The sequence below is a fragment of the Dama dama genome, chromosome 32 (genome assembly GCF_033118175.1).
Source record: "Dama dama isolate Ldn47 chromosome 32, ASM3311817v1, whole genome shotgun sequence".
Lineage (NCBI taxonomy): Eukaryota > Metazoa > Chordata > Mammalia > Artiodactyla > Cervidae > Dama > Dama dama.
This window is the reverse complement of record NC_083712.1, coordinates 38,977,336-38,997,639: the sequence shown is the minus strand read 5'-3', so window position 1 is coordinate 38,997,639 and position 20,304 is coordinate 38,977,336. Positions and strand designations below refer to the sequence as shown.

Sequence of the window (20,304 nt, the reverse complement as noted above, 5' to 3'; positions counted from 1 at the left end):
GGAGATCTTTTCTCACTTGTTTTTCATTGGAATAAAATGAGTTGTCAGTGATGACCTGCTTACAGAGACTGTTTTATATAGAACTGTATGAAAACTGGGTATTCCTGCAGCCCTTCAAATGAACCCTATCACACATGCACACAATATGATGCATAAACAGGTAAAACCATTATTTCTATAACCTCCAATTTATGAAAGTGAAATGTACAAAACCCTGATTTCATCATTTAAATAGAAGAGTGGGTGCACAACTTTTTTTACAAGTCATTTATATGGTCACTTATATTACAAAAAATTTACCCCCAGCTTCCTCTAAATACCACCACCCTCATTTACAGAGAGTTCTTCACACTTTGGGTTCCAAAGCTTTAAAACCACTTCTGCTCTGTAACACCCACCACCAATGAACAGACCTCAACTTGATTCTGTTGGGTTTCCTGTTAGGAAGTAGAATGACCAAAAAAAGCACCTCAGTGATTCATTAGGAGACAAATAATCAAAGCTTCTGCACTGATACAAACAGTTGCTTGAAATTTGGGAAATTTCTTAAACAGCCATAATATATGGTGATCCTTGGCAACCTATTACTGGCCTCTTGGTGAACCACCCTACCTGTTAACCTAGGTGGAAGTTACATGCAGGGAGTCTGCAGCCATCCTGGAAGGACTGCCCTGCCGCTGATTAAAAGAGGGAGGGGACGTGCCTGGTGTCCAGTGGTCAGGACTCCATGCTGCCACTGCAGGGGGCACGGGTCCAACCCCTGGTCGGGGAAGTTCTGCAAGCTGTGGTGTGGCCCCCAGCAAAAACGCTGGGGGCGGGTGCAGTGAGAATAGGGAAGCACACAGTGGCCCCAGGGGAAAGGCTCATTCTTACATTTCAGTTTTTAGTCTTCTGAAAACTGCCCCCCTCACTTTTAAATATTTACTCGGCTCTGCCAGGTCTTTGTGCAGCACACAGGATCTTACGTTATGGCAGACAGAATCTTATAGTTGGGGTAGGTGGGCTCTAGTTCCCTAACCAGGGATCGAACCGGGGCCCCCTGCCTTGGGAGCTTGGAGTGTTAGCTACCAGACCACCAGGGGAGTCCCTGAAACCTGCCCTTTAATCATTAGCTAATACAAAGGAAGGGAAGCAAGGCAAGAAGACAATCCACACAGATCAACAGCCACGTTCAATCGGAAGAGCTGGAGGGAGACCATGAGCCCTGTGAAGTTCCGTCTGCCTTTGAGAGTCTGGTTTCACAGGGCAGACGGGGTGGCTGAGTTGGCGGGGTGGAGACAGAAACCTGCCTCTTTTCGCCAATGCTGGCTCCTTGGGCTCCCACTTTTCCAACATGGTCAGCACGTGGACCCCAACCTGAAAGGGAAGCAAAGTGCCACACATGCGAAGACAAGTTTTATTTGGGAAGAGCTTCTCACTGTTAAAGCTGCAAGCAAGTGCCTTTCACAATGACAGTCCTATGGACCTAGTAGTTTCAGAGATCCCAGTGTTCAAAAGTTCATCTCAAAATTAAAAGCACACCCACACCAAAAGGAAAGCATTTTCAGACTCCTTTGGAATGTAGTCGTGGATTCCAGCTCTTCTCAGAAACGGGCTCACTGCTTCCTGGGAACCAGGTGGGAGGCAGGCAATGCCCACAGAAGGAAATGTCTCTAAATAAGTTAGCTACTGGACGAGACGAGCCCGTCCTCTGAAAACACAGGAAGCAGCGCGTCTCAGCTGGCGGGGTGTGTGGCACAGCCCTTTGCACGGGGCGCTTACGGGATCCCAGGGCGGCAGCTGTTGGGGTGTGGTGTCCACAGGGAAAGCCATCCTGGAAGGGCGAGTAACGCAGGGCAGGGATCTCTCCCAGTCCCACTCGGCCTTCAACTTACTACAGCAGAGGCCCTGCTCTGTGGGATCTTCGGGAAAACTTGCAACAGTTAAAAAACAAAACAAACCCCCCTCATACAATTCCCCAGAAAGTCTGTGTCTGCAAAGAGAAAGGGACTTGGTCAGGGCTCCCATGGGGGGCTCCGCCTCCCATCCACTTCCGTCTCCACGTGATACAAGACATCGGCCAGCGTGTGCTCCACCACGGCGCCCCAGCCCATGTCACTCATCTGCGGGGGAACAAGGGACAGAGAGTGAGGCGAGACGACAGCAGGGGCGGGAAGTAACCGATACGAGGATGCTCGCAGTGGGGCTCGGGGGTACTCACCGGGCGGTACGTGAGATCCTTCGGAGGGTACTTGAAGCATGGTCCAAAGTTTATGGAGACCTGGGACAAATTCAATCCAAGCAGACGTGAAGAAAGAGAAGAAAGTAGTGAAAACCTTAGCGTGATAAGGGAGGCTTTTAAAAGTAGCTGTGATATTCAGGGTACAACAGGAACAAAGGATATACATTAATAATTGCTAAAAGTGGTCAAGGCATCAAGAATTAGGTAAACAGACTTTGCTGATTTCTGTTTATAACCTAAAGATTTCCTTATATGACTTCAGCAGTGGCTACTGACAGGTAAAAGGACATGGAAACTTCCAGACGCTGCCTTTGCAAAATTTTTTTAAACTGGCTCTAATGATAGTCTCCTTCATGCTGGATCATATTAAAAAAAAAATCAATATAAGCAACAGTTACTAATGATGGTAGGTTATCATGACACGTAACAGCAAATTGATTTATGCACGTAAACACCTTATATCGTTTATACTGAACAACACAGACCACGCAGCACGTCCAGAGGAAAGGTGTGGAGCACAGTAACCAGGAGATCTTTATCTATCCACGCAAACACTTCCTAAAGCGCTCAACTGTTTCTGGAACAGGAGGAATACGCTGCCTGCTCACTCCTAGGCGTTTCACACGTCCTTCTAGAACCCGACTCACGGCTCTTGGACCATGACGGCCCACCCATCTCTCTCGAGCCGTGTTTGCAGGACGAACAGGGGGTACGTACCGTGCAGCTCTTGTACAGGGAGATGGCCGGAAAGTAAACCCCCTCAAAGATGTCTTTGTAAGCCACACCTTGATTGACACCATTTTTATAAAAAATTATCTGAAACGGAAACCATGGTTTTACTTCAGAATTTCAAAAAAGAACACACTAAAACGAGCTCTGCTGGAGGACACTTCACTGGCGGCTTGGGGCGGCCCGCCTAAGGGACTCTAAGAACAGCAGGCAGCTCGCTTACCAGCAGCAGCTGACACGTACGCAACACCTTAGGGTTTTCACTGCGCATCCACATGCATTGTTGCAGCAGGTGCTCACGTTCATCTGTTTCTGACTTCCTATGCTACTTACACCAAAGAGTTCCACTTTCTCTTATTCATTCTATTTATGAAAAGTAGCTGGTCTTCCACTGGCCCCTTGAAGCGACACCCTTTTAAGCTTATTTATTTGTCCCCTTCCCTCGCCTCAAGTCCTCCCTTCTGCACTTCTACTTTGAAAATCTTGCAGATCTTCTATCAAGGTCCTGGAATTCTCCTTTCTTTGTCCTTTCTCTCTTGAAACTATCCTGAATTTTCTCTCTTAACCACCGGAGATGGACTTCGGAAAAAGCTGCTTTTTCTGAAGGACCCTTCTCTACCTCTTCTTCCCAGAAACAGCTATGTTCCATCTGGCTGTATTTTCTGGCTCAATTAACTGCTTGCCTTCACTACTTTTCCCTAAAACAACCGGAATCCTAAGTGTATTCTCCCACATTTGCTTCTATTACTGTCAATTACAGGTGGCTTCACGGCATTTTTATGGAGGAATGTCCCCAGCTCAGGACTTTTCTTCCACCCCTTCCCCTTCTATCTTTGGCCCTTGTGGTTGGTTCAGATACACCAGCCCTTCTTTGATTGTGCTGTAACCTTGGACAAACATATTCCCAACAACCCTGGAGAAGGGAGGTGGGGAAAGTTCTAGAAGACACTGAATAAGCCATCAGAGCTCATGGTGCCCCGGATCACATAGCAAGGCCAGCATCTGCTACTCCAGTGTTCGCCCCTCTGCACTTGCTCCCTGCTCTGATAAAGGATCGGTATCTCTGACTTGCTTCCTCGATTGCCTGCAGACAATCCTTATTCAGCTGCTGTTTTATATCCTTTCCTCCGAGAACCCAGGTGAGCCTTCTCGCGGCAGCAGGCACCCCAGGAAGAACCAAACACGGCAGGCAGGAGAGTGTGTCGGCCCTGCTGTTGTTTTATCAGCAGAAATCCCCCCACCGCGCCGTGGGCCTTAGTTCCCTCCCTTTCATAAGAAGGGGCTTGGGCCCAGGGAACAAATTCTACTTCTGACATTTAATGACCATGACTCACCTCACTGTGAGGAGTCTGCTTTAGGCTTTTCTCTGCTTTATCCACAAAGTCTTTTTCTTCAAAATACAAATAACTCTTGAACTTTATTAAAGCCTTGAAAACCGAGAGAGAAAAGGAATAGTGAAGCAGCAGCTACATCATCATGGAAAAAAAAAAAAAAAGGCCAGATTCACATAAATAGCATGAGTTTCTGTGTTTTGAACAAAATTTAAAATCTCTGCAGAGTCAGCTTTGTTATACTTTGAACCATGTGCATCTTAAGAATTACCAGATGGTACACACTTATTAAACATCTTCATAAAAGGCCCTTACTAAAGACTTGGGGGGGTCACTTCCTTCCCTGCTAGCTCCCTACCTGTTTCTCCCATACATAGTCTCTGGGTCACTCCTTTCTTATGGTTCCCAAGACTCTTTAACTATTTACTTCCAGGTAAACATATGACAGTAAATTTTTTTACCTTTTCTTCTTTTGGGGGGCTGCACCACGTGGCTTGTGGAATCTTAGTTTCCTTAAATTTAGGCACTTTGGAGGCTGTGTAGTAGTATTTCATTTGGTTTAAATTATCATGTCTCTGGCTAATGATATTGAGTAGTTGTACTGGCCATTCATCTTTTGTGAAGTTTCTGTTCAAATATTTTGACTTTTTAAAAAAATTGGGTTGTTCATCTTTTTAATGAGTTATAGGAGTTACAGAACAGAAACTTCACAAAAGTAAGATGAATGACCAGTAGGAACATGAAAAACGGCTCAATATCATTAGTCAAAGAAATGCCAATTTAAACCAAATGAAATACTACTATACACCCACCAAAGTGGCTAAAACTAAGTTTGAAAACAACAAATGCTGGCAAGGATGAGTGCAACGAAAACACTCACACACTATTAGTGGAATGGAGACTTTGACAATTTCTTATAAAACTAAATGTGTAACTACCTAGTAATTCTATTTCTAGACAATGACTATAAAGAAATGAAAACATGTTGAAAAAAAGATCTGTACAAAAATATACACAGCAACTTTATAATAACCCGGAACGTGAAACGGCCCCAGTGTCTGTCAGTAAGAATGTGGAAAGGCACTGTGGTACCAGACAATAGAAACTACTCTGCAGTAGAAAGGAAAAGATCAGAGAGTCCTGTAACAGCACGGGAGAACCTCAAAGAACTATGCCAAACAATAAGAGCCAGACACAAGACCACACACACCATGATTCCATTTACCTGAGTTCAAGAGCAGAGAAAACTAGTGGAACAGAATTGTGATGAAGGAAAAATTCACAACAGTGGTTGCTTCAATGCGGGGTAGAAGCTGGGGACTGATTGGGATGGGGTATGAGGGAACTTCCTGGGGTGGAAAATTGGACATCTCCACAGGGTTTGGGTCAAACTCAAAACTCCGTGAACATACACTTAAAATTTGTATGTTTCATTTTATGTAAATTTTATTATCAAAAGAAAAGACTAAACAAAGATTGTTGCTGTTTAGTTGCTAACCTGTGTCCAAATCTTCGTGACCCTATAGACTGTAGCCCTCCAGGCTCTTCTGTCCATGGGATTTCCCAGACAAGAATATTGGAGTGCATTGCCATTTCCTTCACCAGTGGGTATTCCTGACCCAGTGTAGAACCCTCGTCTCCTGCAATGCAGGAGGATTCTTTACTGCTGACTCACCAGGGAAGCCCAAACAAAGATAAACTCTAGCTAATGATATGCAAAGATCTGATAGAGTGCCTGATGAACTATGGTCGGAGGTTCCTGACATTATACAGGAGACAGGGATCAAGACCATCCCCAAGAAAAAGAAATGCAAAAGAGCAAAATGATTGTCTGAGGAGGCCTTATAAATAGCCGTGAAAAGAAGAGAAGCTAAAAGAAAAGGAGAAAATGAAAGATATACCCATCTGAATGCAGAGTTCCAAAGAATAGCAACAGGAGATAAGAAAGCCTTCCTCAGCGATCAATGCAAAGAAATAGAGGAAAACAACAGAATGGGAAAGACTAGAGATCTCTTCAAGAAAATTAGAGATACCAATGGAACATTTCATGCAAAGATGGGCTCCATAAAGGACGGAAATGCTATGGACCTAACAGAAGCAGAAGATATTAAGAAGCGGTAGCAAGAATACACAGAAGAACTGTACAAAAAAGATCTTTACAACCCAGATAATGATGATGATGCGGTAACTCACCTAGAGCCAGACATCCTGGAATGTGAAGTCAGGTGGGCCTTAGTGGCTAACAAAGCTAGTGGAGGTGATGTAATTCCAGTTGAGCTATTTCAAATCCTAAAAGATGATGCTGTGAAAGTGCTGGACTCAATATGTCAGCAAATTTGGAAAACTCAGCAGTGGCCACAGGACTGGAAAAGGTCAGTTTTCATTCCAATCCCAAAGAAAGGCCAAACCAAAGAAAGCTCAAACGACCACACAATTGCACTCATCTTACATGCTAGTAAAGTAATGCTCAAAATTCTGCAAGCCAGGCTTCAGCAATACGTGAACCATGAACTTCCAGATATTCAAGCTGGTTTTAGAAAAGGCAGAGGAACCAGAGATCAAATTGCCAACATCTGCTGGATCATCAAGAAAGCAAGAGAGTTCCAGAAAAAAAAAATATTTCTGCTTTATTGACTATGCCAAAGCCATTGACTGTGTGGATCACAACAAACTGTGGAAAATTCTGAAAGAGATGGGCATACCAGACCACCTGACCTGCCTCTTGAGAAATCTGTATGCAGGTCAGGAAGCAACAGTTAGAAATGGACATGGAACAACACACTGGTTCCAAATAGGAAAAGGAGTACGTCAAGGCTGTATATTGTCACCCTGCTTATTTAACTTATATGTAGAGTACATCATGAGAAATGCTGAGCTGGATGAAGCACAAGCTGGAATCAAGACTACCGGAAGAAATGTCAATAATCTCAGATATGCAGATTACACCACCCTTATGGCAGAAAGTGAGGAAGAACTAAACAGCCTCTTGATGAAAGTGAAAGAGGAGAGTGAAAAAGTTGGCTTAAAACTCAACATTCAGATAACTAAGATTAAGGCACCCAGTCCCATCACTTCATGGCAAATAGATGGGGAAAGAGTGGCTGACTTTATTTTTTTGGGCTCCAAAATCACTGCAGATGGTGATTGCAACTATGAAATTAAAAGATGCTATTCCTCGGAAGGACAGTTATGACCAATCTAGACAGCACATTAAAAAGCAGAGACATTACTTTGTCAACAAGATCCAACTAGTCAAGGTTATGGTTTTTCCAGTAGTCATGTATGAATGTGAGAGTTGGACTATAAAGAAGGCTGAGCACAGAAGAATTGATGCTTTTGAACTGTGGTGTTGGAGAAGACTCTTGAGAGTCCCTTGGACTGCAAGGAGATCCAACCAGTCCATCCTAAAGGAGATTCAGTCCTGGGTGTTCATTGGAAGGACTGATGTTGAAGTTGAAACTCCAATACTTTGGCCACTTGATGCGAAGAGCTGACTCATTTGAAAAGACCCTGATGCTGGGAAAGATTGAGGGCAGGAGGAGAAGGGGACGACAGAGGATGAGATGGTTGGACTGCATCACTGACTCCATGGACATGAGTTTGGGTAAACTGCAGGAGCTGGTGATGGACAGGGAGGCCTGGAGTGCTGCGGTTCATGGGGTCGCAAAGAGTTGGACATGACTGAGCGACTGAAGTGCACTGAACTGAATGATATGCATCCTGAAGTACCTGTGAAAGTTCTTCAGTTGTGTCCGACTCTTTGGGACCTCATGGACTATACAGTCCATGGAATTCTTCAGGAAAGAATACTGGAGTGGGTAGCCTTTCCCTTCCCCACAGGATCTTCCCAACCCAGGGATAGAACCCAGGTCTCCCGCACTGCAGGCGGATTCTTTAACAGCTGAGCCACAAGGGAAACCCCCTGCAGTACTTGGCAGACGTTACTTTGTTGGGGTTAAAAAAACATGGATTAACGGGTGACCGGTTTGGTGGGAAGAATGAATGGATAACATGGTTTTTATAAACTTATTTGGCTGAGTAAGTTATTTGTGGCACATAGGACCTTCATTGCGGAGCACGGGCTTAGCTGTTCTGTGGCAACTAGTTCCCCAACCAGGGATCAAACCCCCATTCCCTGTACTTCAAAGTGGATTATTACCCATGGGACCACCAGGGAAGTCCCTGGATAATATATGATAATGGAAGAATCTAGGTATTGGGTATTTGGACGCCTACTTTTAAATTTTTTGAACTGTGTTATGTCTTAAAATTTACAAAATGAAATGTTGGGAAAGATAAGCATCAAGAGAACATGCAGCTACAGGTATTGGCTGCCACTGGTCTTCAACCCCAGGAATCTCTCAGGAGGACAGACTCACCTTATCCTTGTAGGTATCGGGCAGTGACTTGGCTGTCTCTGTATCTTCAGGAAGATTGATATAAAATCCCAGGACGTCTCCCTGTCCATAGCCAGAAGAGTAGTGTTTGCCAATGGATTGGTGGAATTTGGTTCCCTTTTTGCTCCGCCAAGAATAACTAAATTTATCATAACCTAAGGGAGCCTGAAGGTTACCTGTTCCAATAAAAACATACACAGCAAGTTAGGACTGCAAGTCAACTCTGGCCTGCTAAAAGAAAAGATTCTACTCCTTTTTAATTTTTTTACCCATTTTGTCAAACTGCTAATAAACTATTTCTCACAAGCAATGAATTATAAAAATATTCCTAGGAACTTCAACCTACCTAAACCCTCAGGAATTGAACATTATGCCCACAATCCAATAAGCCCCAAAGTCATGAAGACCAGCCAGACGAGAGACACCTCTCCACCTGTCGCCATGTCCGTATCACAGCCCCGGCTTACCTAACGGCTGCGACCAGCCCAGCCTGGCCGCAGTGTCTGGCGGCATCTCATCCACTGTGATTTCAAAGTACCAGGCACCTTTCCGAACCCCATGAGAAGCCCGAACCATAGAGTAGCCCTTCTCGCCAACCACAGTCAGCCGGTCATCGGAGATCTTTAACTGGGGAGCTACAGTAATGGAGATGAAAAGAAAAGCCTGCAACTTATTTGAAATACTTGGAGACAACAGCCACAAAAACACGAAATCTCTTACCCTCCAGTTAAGCAAAATTAAAAATCAGAAATATCAAGTTAGGAATTTGAAATATTAGTTTAGGAGTTAAAAATCTCAAGATACAGATGAAGGCAGAGAAAGAAAGAAAAAGGAAAAAAGCTGTCAAGTAGCCAGTTGTTATTATATGATTATTTAAGACAGCAGGTTAAATTAATTATACTGTCTATTCCCTAAAATACAACTGTGTTTGGATCCTGACATGACTAAATCATCCTTTAGAAGACATTTTATTTGAAACAATTTCAAGCTTTCAAAAATAGCAGAATCCTCCCATGTCCTGTACTCAGCTCCCCCAAGTGTGAACACCATCTATGATCACGTTACAAGAACCATAATGAGAGGATGTAGTATGTGCGACCATTTCTGTGATGCTCCTGTCGAGAATGCAGAACTTGGATCACAAGGAACCAGATGAAACTAAACTGTGGGATACTCTGTAAAATAACTGGTCTCTTCATTTTCAGAAGTGTCAAGGTCAAAGTCTAGGAAAGATGAAGAAACTCTTCCAGGCTGAAGCAGAATTAAGAATTACAACAACTAAATGCAGCAAATGATTTTCAACTGGATGCTTTTGCTATAATGGACACACTAGATCATCTGGAGAAACCTGCACAGAATCTGAGGATCGGATGGTAGTAACTGGATGCTAACTTTCAGCCTTTGGTGGTTGTGTACTGGTTCTATAGGAAGGTAAGTTTAAAAAATAACTACTAGTTCTTTTGATATTCTTCCTGTCAAGGGATGGAGTCTAACTTCTCTCCACTTGAGTGTGGAATGAATTTAGTGACAATTTCCAAATAAAATCAAGTTGAAGTGACTGCCCAACTTTAAGATGGGTCAAACACTTTACGGCTCCCTGATCACCTGCTCTGGGAGAAGTTAGCTTCCAGCGAAAGTGAAAGTTGCTCAGTTGTGTCCAACTCTTTGTGACCCCATGGACTATACAGTCCATGAACTCTCCACAGCTTCCAGGGATGAGGACAAATCAGCAGTCTGTGGAAAGGACCACAAGTGAGGATCTGAGAGCGTCCCATCAAAGCTGCGTGACTGAGCCGTCTTGGAAAGAGACTTGTCAGCCCCAGCTGGGAGCTTAACGGCAGCCTCCTGAGTTTTCTCGAGCCAGGCCACACAGCTAAGCTGCTCCCAGATTCCTAACCCTCAGAAACTGTGGGCTGATAAACACTGGCAGTTTTAGACTGCTAAGTTTTATGGCGATTCACTGTGCAGCACTAGAGAACACAAAAGAGAATGTCCTGTCTATAAGAAACACAAAATAAACCTCTCACTGGTTGGAAGGACATCATGGCAACTTACTCTCAAGCGGTTCAGGAAAAAAAAACCCAACAAATTTCCTACAGTTCTTACAACTTTCTTAAGAAATAAATCTGAGGGGACTTGCCTGGTGGTCCAGGGGTTGGGAATCTGCCTTGCAATGCAGGGGATGCAGGTGCCATCCCTGGTCAGGAAACTACGATCCCACTCGCCACGAAGCAACTAAGCCCACGTGCACTGCAGTGCAGACCCAGCACGACTAATACCCCACACAGCCAGATAAACACGTAAATCATTTCTTAAAAAACAGTAATAATCTGGCTCTCCTGGTGGCTCAGATCGTAAAGAATCTGCCTGTAATGCATAAGATCCAGGTTTGATCCCTGGGTCGGGAAGATCCCCTGGAGAAGGGAATGGCAACCCACTCCAGTATTCTTGCCTAGAGAAGTCGATGGACAGAGAAGCCTGGTGGGCTACAGTCCACGGGGTCACAAAGAGTTGGACACGACTGAGCTACTAACACTTTCACTTTCTTTAAAAAATAATAAATCTGAGATAACTTCAAAATAAAGTTTAAAAGATACTATATAGACGGTTAAGTTTTAAAAGGCTCAGCACAAGCAGCGGGAGCCACTACCATCCTATGTACTAAGTTCTAACAAGTCACTGCTAAGGGCCAATGGTCTCCCTTTTTCTCCCCTCCAGAATTACAGCTAATAGTGAAATAGTGAAACAAGACAAGGATCACTGCTTAAATCCGGACGTCACTTATCTGGCCCTTCCCTACTCTCCATGTATGCTTGTCACTAGCAGGAGTCAATCCTACGACGGTTATTACACCAAGAGATTATGTCCAAGTGATTTCACTATGTTTCCTTCACTTTCGATTGACAAGCATCAGTACAAGAGTTACAGCTTTTAGCACCAATTCAAGAAATAATGAAGGGGACTTCCCTGGTGGTCCAGGCGTTAAGAATCTGCCTGCAGATGCCAGGGTCAGGGATTCGATCCCTGATCCAGGCAGATCCCACATGCTCGGAGCAGCTAAGCCTGTGCACCACAACTACCGAAGCCCGCGTGCCCTGCAGCCCAGGCCTCAGGATAAGAGGCCGCTGCAATGAGGAGCCTGAGCACCACAACTAATGAAAGGCGTCACACAACAACAAGGACCCAGCACAGCCAACAAATAAATAAATTTTGAAAAAATTAGAAAATTTTTAAAAAAAAGAAAGAATGAAGGGCTTCCTAATGAAATAACTATATGGATGTGTTCAGATTTAATTAAAAGAAACAACTGAAAGAGGCATATTTTAAATGACCATGGAAATGTGAACTGAGTATGGAATAATTAAGAAATTATTTTTCACCTCATTAGGTAACATAATGGCATAGTGGTTATGTTTTTAAAAATCATATCAAAATCATAATCATATTTGTTGGAGATAAATACTGAGATATTTATGGGTGAAATAATATACTATTTGGAATTTGCATTAATACTCCAGAAAAACAACAAAAAAATTCAAGAAGTACACCTGTCTAAAAGCAGTTTCTTTAAATTCACTTTCACATCCTAAAGGATAATGAATGCTATTCTCTTAATAACTGAATAAATCATGCCATTAAAAGAACTATTATATGTTAAAAATAGTTTCACATTTCAAAAAAGTCATATACAAAGTCAAAAGACAACTGACAAACCAGGAGAAAATGTTTATAATATATACCACAGACAAAGGGCTAACTAACATCCCTAACATATGAAGGGACAAAAGATCAAACTCCCAACAGAAACAGGGGAAATAAAAAAACACGAACCTAATTCACAAGGTAACAACTCAAAAAAGAAAATAACATTCAAAGAAACACAAAACCCTGAGACTCCATTTGTCACCTCTCAGACGGGCCAAAATTAATACCTAGGAAATCTTCTGTCTGTGAGGTTATGTGGAAACAAACATTCTCTACATTGCTGGTGGAAATGCAAACCAGCACAGCGGGAAACTTAGCAATATTTAACAAAACTACGTATATACTTATTTTGGTTCAGCAATTCCACTTCTAGAATTCTACCTTGGAAAATACACCACCACCAATACACACACAAACACAAACACACACCAAAGCTACCCCCTGCTTGTCTGTCAATCCAAAATCCTAGAAACAACCTAAGTGCCCATGTTCAAAGTGGCTGAATACACCATGTACATCCACATAGTGGTATATCATAAAGCTAAAAAAATGAAAAAAAAAAACAAAGTGGACAAGCTCTTTGAAATAGTCTGGAGTAACTGCATGAAGCAAAATGCAAGACTCTCTACAGTATGCTGCCTTTCATGTACCAAAAAAGAAAAAAGGAGCAAAGAAAATACATGTGTGTGCTCATCTCTGCAGAAAAAACACAGCCAGGATGAACTAGAAATGAAAGACACTGGCTAAGTACACAGGGTGTGGGAAAGCAGTGGGGGAAAAGGAGGCAATGAGAACCGGGCAGCAGGGCTGCGGAGGGGGTGACTGAGCAAACCTCAGTGAAGAGCAGTAACTTTCAGGACCCCAGTAAGGTCACATGTACCCTTCCCCGCCGCCCCCCCCACGCCCCCAGCAGGCAGGAGAGCCCCACATGGCACACCAACACTAACGCATACGCCCGCCCACATCACAAACGGACGTCGTGACCACGCTGAAGGATGTGGGGAAGCAAAGAACTCATCTTCTAAGTCAACAGTACCCACACGGGATAGTGCAAGGCTGAGGCAGAAACAGCTGTATGTACACGCTGTAATCTAATCAGTGGATGCTTCCTACAAGGTCTGCGATTCTCAAACCACCTTGTATGCACATTCAACATGAATAAGAAAGAAAATGTACTGTAGATAATTAGAGTCAGGTTTCTCACTGCTCCAGAAAGAAGTCACAAACACAGAAAGGTGGAAGGCTGCAACGACTCCATGGTGGTTGTTCAACGCTCAGTCATGTCTGACTCTGCGACCCCAGAGACTGCAGCACACCAGGCTTCCCTGTCCTTCACTATCTCCAGTTTGCTCAAACTCATGTCCATTGAGTCGATGATGCCATCCAACCATCTAGTCTTCAGTCATCCCCTTCTCCTCCTCAATCTTTCCCAGCATCAGGATCTTTTCCAATGAGTTAGCTCTTCGCATCACGTGGCTAAAGTGCTGGAGCTTCAGCTTTAGCATCAGTCCTTCCGATGAATACTCAGGACCGATTTCTTTTAGAATTGACTGGTTTTCATCTCCTTGCAGTCCAAAGAACTTGCAAAAGTCTCCTCCAGTACCACAGTTCAAAAGCATCAATTCTTCAGGGCTCAGCTTTCTTTATAGTCTAATGCTCAGATCCATACATGACTACTAGAAAAATCACAGTTTTGACTATACAGACCTTTGTCGGCAAAGGGATGCCTCTGATTTTTAATACACTGTTCAAGTTTGTCACAGCTTTCCTTCCAAGGAGCAAGCATCTTTTAATTTTACGACTGCAGACCCTACAGCGTTTGATTACAATCCAAGGCGGCAGAATAAACTCGGTACAGGCATGTATGTGTGTGTCGGTTACGACGCAGACATGTATTTTCCATCTGGGTCCACCGAGGGAGCCCGGAATACCACCCAGTAACAGCGAGCATACTGAACGCTCACATCTTCACTTCTGAGGCTGTTTCCCAATCAAAGGAATCTGGGCTCCCTGGAGAAGAAGCTGATCCTTGGCCTGTAGCACGGAAAATGTGAGATGAACCAGAAACAACCAACTTGTGACGCCAGTAAGTAAGGGAAAATAAATGATGGGGCTCATCAACAGGACACAAGACATTCCAACGGCAACAATGTTAGATGGACCCGGAGGGCATTATGCTCAGCGAAATAAGTCAGAGAAAAAGTATTCTGCTATCATTTATATGTGGAATCTAAAAAACCAAATGAATGTGTGAAACAAGAAAGAGATCCACAGATATAGAGAACATACTAGGGGTTACCAGAAGTGCATGAGGGAAGAGGGGACGGGCAAGATACAGGTAGAGGACCAAGGGGTACAAACCACTATGTATAACCCAATAGGCTATGAGAATATATTGTACAGCATCAGACAACATAGCCATTACTTTGTAATAACTTTGAGTACAATCTATAAGAACACTGAACCACTATGTTATAAACCTGAAACTAATATTATAAGTCAATTATACGTCCAAAAAAAAAAACCCAAAAAACCCACAGGAACCAACCTAAAGAAGCTCCTAATGACCAAAGCTGGAATAATTTGAATGACAAAATAAAATATAGCCTACAAAATAAGTAAATATGTGTTGAGTCCACACTGATAAAAATAATCAATTAAATAATTAAATAGAGAAAGGAAGAAATAGCAAACAATTAGGCAAACACCACACTAACAACAAGATCCACAAATGGATGCTAAAATTAGTGGGCGAAACTTTAGAGAAACAGGATATTTGCATAACCTCGAAGGATCTTTCCCTAAGATATGTATTAACTACAAAGGGAAAGAGTAGAGAGTGCCAAATGACTGTGCCCACACAACTGGTAACAAGACAGACATCATGAGCCTACAGAGATGATGCAGTGGGAAGGGTCTATGTGTGCAGAGTTCTTACAACCTCAGTCTAATCAAGAAAAAAAGTCAGACCCTCACTGAGGAACAGTCAAAATGTAGTTGATTAACACTGCAAGAAGAAATAATTAAAAGCAATGTGAGATCCTAGAAAAGAGGCATTAGTGGAACACTGGTGAAATTTATAAAGTCTTTGGCTTCATTCAGAGTATTTACTAATATTAATCTCCTGGGTTTGTGGGTTTGTTGTTTTTTTTTCTGGCTGCGCTGAGCAGCTGAGGATTGAACCCTTCGCCCCCTGCAGTGGAAACTCAGATTCGTAGCCACTGGGCCTCCAAGGCAGTCCCATCTCCTGGCTTTGATAACTGTTCTGTGGCTGTGTAAGATCTCACCATTAGGAGAAATTTGATGAAGGATATATGAAAGTTCTAGTATTTTGTGTTTTGCGGCCTGGTGGCTCAGACGGTAAAGAATCTGCCTGCAACGCGGGAGATGCCAGGTTCGATCCCTGGGTCAGGAAGACCCCCTGGAGAAGGAAATGGCTACCCACTCCAGTACTCCCGACTGGAAAATTCCATTAACAGAGGAGCCTGGCAGGCTATATGGTCCATCGGGTCACTGAGTTGGACATGACTGAGCGACTAACACTTTCACTTTCAATATGGAAATTGTATTATTTTTGCAACTTTACTGTAAGTTAAAATTAGTTCAAAATAGAAAATTAAAAAAAATTATTCTGTATATAAATGGCTAGAGCTTATAAGAACAGATAAAGAAGGAAATGACTTCTTGCATTCTGGCTGAGTCTAGCTAGAGAGGTGTGAGGATTAGACTGGCACGTCCGTCTAATTCTAGACAGGACAGAGCTGACGACAGTAGTTCTGAGCAACACAGGAACCAGCACGAACATTAACAGCTTACCCACCTCGATCATGGAGGGCTAACAAAACCCGTTCGTATAAGCAGGCTCTGTAGAGGTCTCCAGGAATTGGTTTTCCTGCCCAGCAGTCGAGCTCGAGCTTCTCAGGGTCAGGGGCGTGGGGATCAGGCTCAGCTAGAATATAGCGATAGCCATCTTTGTTAAACGGGTGTTCCAAGGGGTAGCCATGAGGGGGAAGACGCTGAGCAGAAAACAAAGGGTCACTGCAGAAAGGAAAAAATAAAATCAAGAAACCACAACCCCTCTAGCTCACGTGCCTTCAATTCTGTCAAGATAGGCCTCTGCTGTATTCAATCTCAACTGGAACACTGGCAACTTCAAATGTTTTTCATTATTCAAATCGATCATTCTGCCCTCTGCAGGCAAGACGGGGAAATGAAAACTACTTCATCTTAGTACGAAACTAAGCCAGGGGATACAGGGTGAAGAGGAACAAGAGCGGTTTCCTTCAGCATATTTATTACTATGACTAATGAACAGAAACTCAGCGATATGAACACCTACTACCTGTTTCCAGTCTGAATAAGAAATGACCTGGCTTTCGTCACCCCAGGACTAAACAAAGTGAGGGGAAGAGCTATTGGGGGAGAGGCAGAAAGTTTACTGTCAAAGGGCTGACGTTCAATATTGGTTTGTTTCACTGCCCTTGGTCCATCTGTCCTTTCTCAGGCCGCCTTAGCGGAACTTCACTCCCGGTCAGTCACCACAGGGTGCTGCCCTGGGGCTGTTTCATTTAGAAACAAGTTCCCCAAGCACGGCACCTAGTCTGGGGCTAATATACCCCTCAAACTGTTTAAGATTTGAGGAAAAGGGACAGGCTGTGCCCGCAGACAGCTGATCTCTCCCCTCCCTGGGGGCTCTGCAGCCCTCTGCCGTGGGGGGGTGTTCACCTCCGGGCCTTCTTGGTGGTCCCCGCGGTGCTGCCATCCTGCTGTTTGCGCTTGGCTCCTCTGCCTTTCCCGCTGCTTCCTGCTGCGATTCCTCCTTTGAAGAGAAGGCAGATCACTTTCCGTGAGCTGTGACAGACACCCCGTGGGACTCTCCCCAGGGACAAACACTCCCAGCATGCATTTGTGTGACACCACAGGAATTCTTGCCCGGAAGCATACTGGACTGCACACCCTGGTTCGCCCGAGTCTGCTGGGTGGCTCCCAGCCCAGAACGCTGTGTTCTGGCAGCGACTCCAGTGAGCCCAGCACCAACGATGCCCGGGTTACAGTTGTGCTCTTCGCTTCTTAAATGAGCTGCAACTCCTGGAACACGTTCCAAGGATGTGACACAAATGCATTTTCACTCACTCAGACTGCAGACACCCACAGCTAGAAATAACTGTGTGCACAGTCTTTTTCCCACTCAAATCAATACAAACATCCATAAGGAGAACATCCTCACTGAAGGGATGCTTGCTTGCGTGAACTACACATGGCATAGTCCATAAACACGAGAGAGGCACAGGATCTGCTAAAGCGCTGAACTTGAACTTCCAACAACACAGAAGTGCACCAAACGTGGAAACAAAAAACGGAAATACTAAAAAGGTGTTTCTCCTCAGTGCTGCTAGACATCTGGTGTGGTTGTACATGACACAAGGAGGAAAGGTGGCTTTTTTAGTAGGCAATCTTTACAATGATTAAAATTGTGCCAGTGCATCATAGGTTAGATGAATCTGGCTTGTGAAATTAAGACAAAATACAGAGAGAGAATTTATAAAAGCCACAAGGAATACTACCTTGGGCATTTCTGAAATAGGTACTTTGAAATTTTTGTCCAGTTGTCATTCCTCTCAATTAGTTTGTTTTTCCAACTTCCAGGAAACATCCCTGAACTGTAGGAAAACACCTTTAGGTAAACAACTGCACGAAGTACTATATCTTAATTTGGGGCAAGCTTGGAAATTATCAGCAGTTCTGCTGCAATAAAAAGAGGATCAAGACGTTGAAGGCAGGTCACATTCTGCACAGACAGGACCAGATTTATGCTGAACTTCCTTTTATGAACATATCGGGTGTCATCCTGTCCTCATAAAAGGCTTAATGTTGAACTGTTACAACATCAACATTTCTACAGTGTGTTACCTTAACCAAAAAACTATTAAGGTTTTATTGGCATTGCATTTCAATTATTTTGAGACAAGTTTTAGATCCACATTGAAAAAATAAGCAACACTAAGGGGACTGCTGGCCGTGTCAGGCAGAATGTGACAACGTACAAGCTTCCAATTACTAACATTTAACTGGAACTACTGTTTCATATCGAGTGCTACTGCCACCAACTCCACAAGGCTTTACAGTCTTAACTCAGTTTCAGCTTCTATCACAACTCAGCAAAAAGCATTTTCCAAACCACAAAATACTTAAGTCTGAGAGGCTGAAAGAAGACAGAGGAGGAATTCACCTCCAAAAGAGGCTCCACCTGTAAGAACAGAAGTGGCACCATGTATTCCTCAAATTTTAACAAAAGGGGGAAAAATAGCATAAAGAGATGAACAACACACTTAGTTATATTAGTAACAGTGGAAATGATTACACATTTAAGACCCTACCACTCCAGAAGAGAAGGTAATGACACAGTATGTCAGATGAAGAGCTGGCTACCTCCCCATTATACCTGCTTTCAACTTGTTGCCATTAGTAGCAAAGGGCTGTCCTGCTCTTAGACAGGTTAGATAGAAAAACATGCTACATTGGGTAGTCAACACAGAAATGCTGTCATGTGCATAAGCTGAAGATTTAGGGCAAGAAAAATCAGAAGACAGGTCGGAAGCTAAATAACAGTAGAATTAAGGAAACTTGAGTGCAAAGCATGTGAACCTAAATTAAGTGTTAGTTATGAAGATACAGATGGGGAGTCGAACACAAATTTAGTAAATCTGACCTTAAAATTGTAGCTTGTTTTACGTTAAACGTTTCACTTAAGACCAAACTGTGGTGCAAAGTGACAAAAATTTCTCCTCTACAACCATCTCTCAAATCCGTGGCTAGCCCCTAAAAATCGAGATTTGGACTTTAAAGCACCTTAATAAATACCTAGTCAAGGGTCAGTCCAAAGACTGCCCAATTCTAGGCACATGTGGATTCAACAGCTTACAAACATTTAGTCCATGAGACACTGAAACACTCACCATTTAGGTTCCCACTGGTAGACACGGCACCACTCTGTTTTTGGTTGTCATAAGCAGGACCGATGTTACTAAGATCCTAGAGGGAAAATATTCAATTATAGAGGGTGGCTACCAAATCAAACCAGCCTGGCAATGCTCAAAAAAAAAGAAAAAAAAAAAAAAAAAACACACACCAGGAGAAATTCTAACAGAATGGCAACCTAGACTCTGAAGCCTGCAGAGGTCCCAAACTTGGATGCTTCAGGGATCAGCAAGTCACATGTGTGAGGCAGCCAAGGGTGAGGACGGAAGTGCTTTCAGAGTCAGGCTGAGCCAGGCTGGGGGTGCTGGAGGGGGATGGGGAGGCATGGTAGACGACCAAGGGCAGACCTCCCTGTGAGAATCCAGGCCCAGTGTGGCCAGAGCTTCACATTTTACAAGAAAAGACAGAAATCTGAATCTCTATGAAATCTGAGGTGGAAAGAAAATCAGAAATAACTTGGAATGGCTATTTGTGTTACAAGTGAGGAAACAGAAGTTTAAGAAGATAAAAATGGTATGTGTCAAGTCATAACATTTAGGGAAGAGCTACAGCTAACACACCGGCCTCCCAGTTTACGGTGAAGTGCTCTTTCTTTCACATGGAATAAGCATCATTTATTTGGAGCCCACCGGGTCATAGGCATTTTAAGTGGCAAATACACAAATGTAAACACAGCCTGATTCTCTCTGTCCCCGTGGCTTAAAAATCAAACAAGGGCCTGTGAAGCCTACTAACGTACCTGGTCCAGAAGGCCAAACTTGGGGTAATCTTCTTCTGGGTCCTTACTCCCTGGATCAGGGTGTTCCTTTACTAAGAACACATCTCTTTCTTTACTCTAAAAGGAAACAGTATTTTAGTGTTACTGGAAATTTTATACTTAAACTGAATGGATGATTAACCCCTAACTCCCAATTCCCAGGTGTAATCTCCAAATCTCAATACC

General features: G+C 43.5%; 1 protein-coding gene across 1 annotated transcript in view; it reads right to left on the bottom strand.

Annotated features, from left to right (window-relative positions):
* Window positions 1-1,382: 1,382 nt before the first annotated feature.
* The window catches only part of ASH2L (ASH2 like, histone lysine methyltransferase complex subunit), a 29,802-nt gene continuing 10,880 nt past the window's right edge, over window positions 1,383-20,304 (bottom strand). Inside the window, exons 7-16 of the mRNA XM_061134876.1 lie at window positions 20,101-20,196; window positions 19,340-19,415; window positions 17,109-17,202; window positions 16,204-16,421; window positions 9,146-9,313; window positions 8,661-8,854; window positions 4,285-4,377; window positions 2,939-3,037; window positions 2,201-2,260; window positions 1,383-2,102 (exon numbers count right to left, since the gene is read on the bottom strand). Coding sequence (XP_060990859.1) covers window positions 1,995-2,102; window positions 2,201-2,260; window positions 2,939-3,037; window positions 4,285-4,377; window positions 8,661-8,854; window positions 9,146-9,313; window positions 16,204-16,421; window positions 17,109-17,202; window positions 19,340-19,415; window positions 20,101-20,196 — 1,206 coding nt within the window. The 3' untranslated portion in view covers window positions 1,383-1,994. The remainder of the gene's footprint in view (window positions 2,103-2,200; window positions 2,261-2,938; window positions 3,038-4,284; window positions 4,378-8,660; window positions 8,855-9,145; window positions 9,314-16,203; window positions 16,422-17,108; window positions 17,203-19,339; window positions 19,416-20,100; window positions 20,197-20,304) is intronic.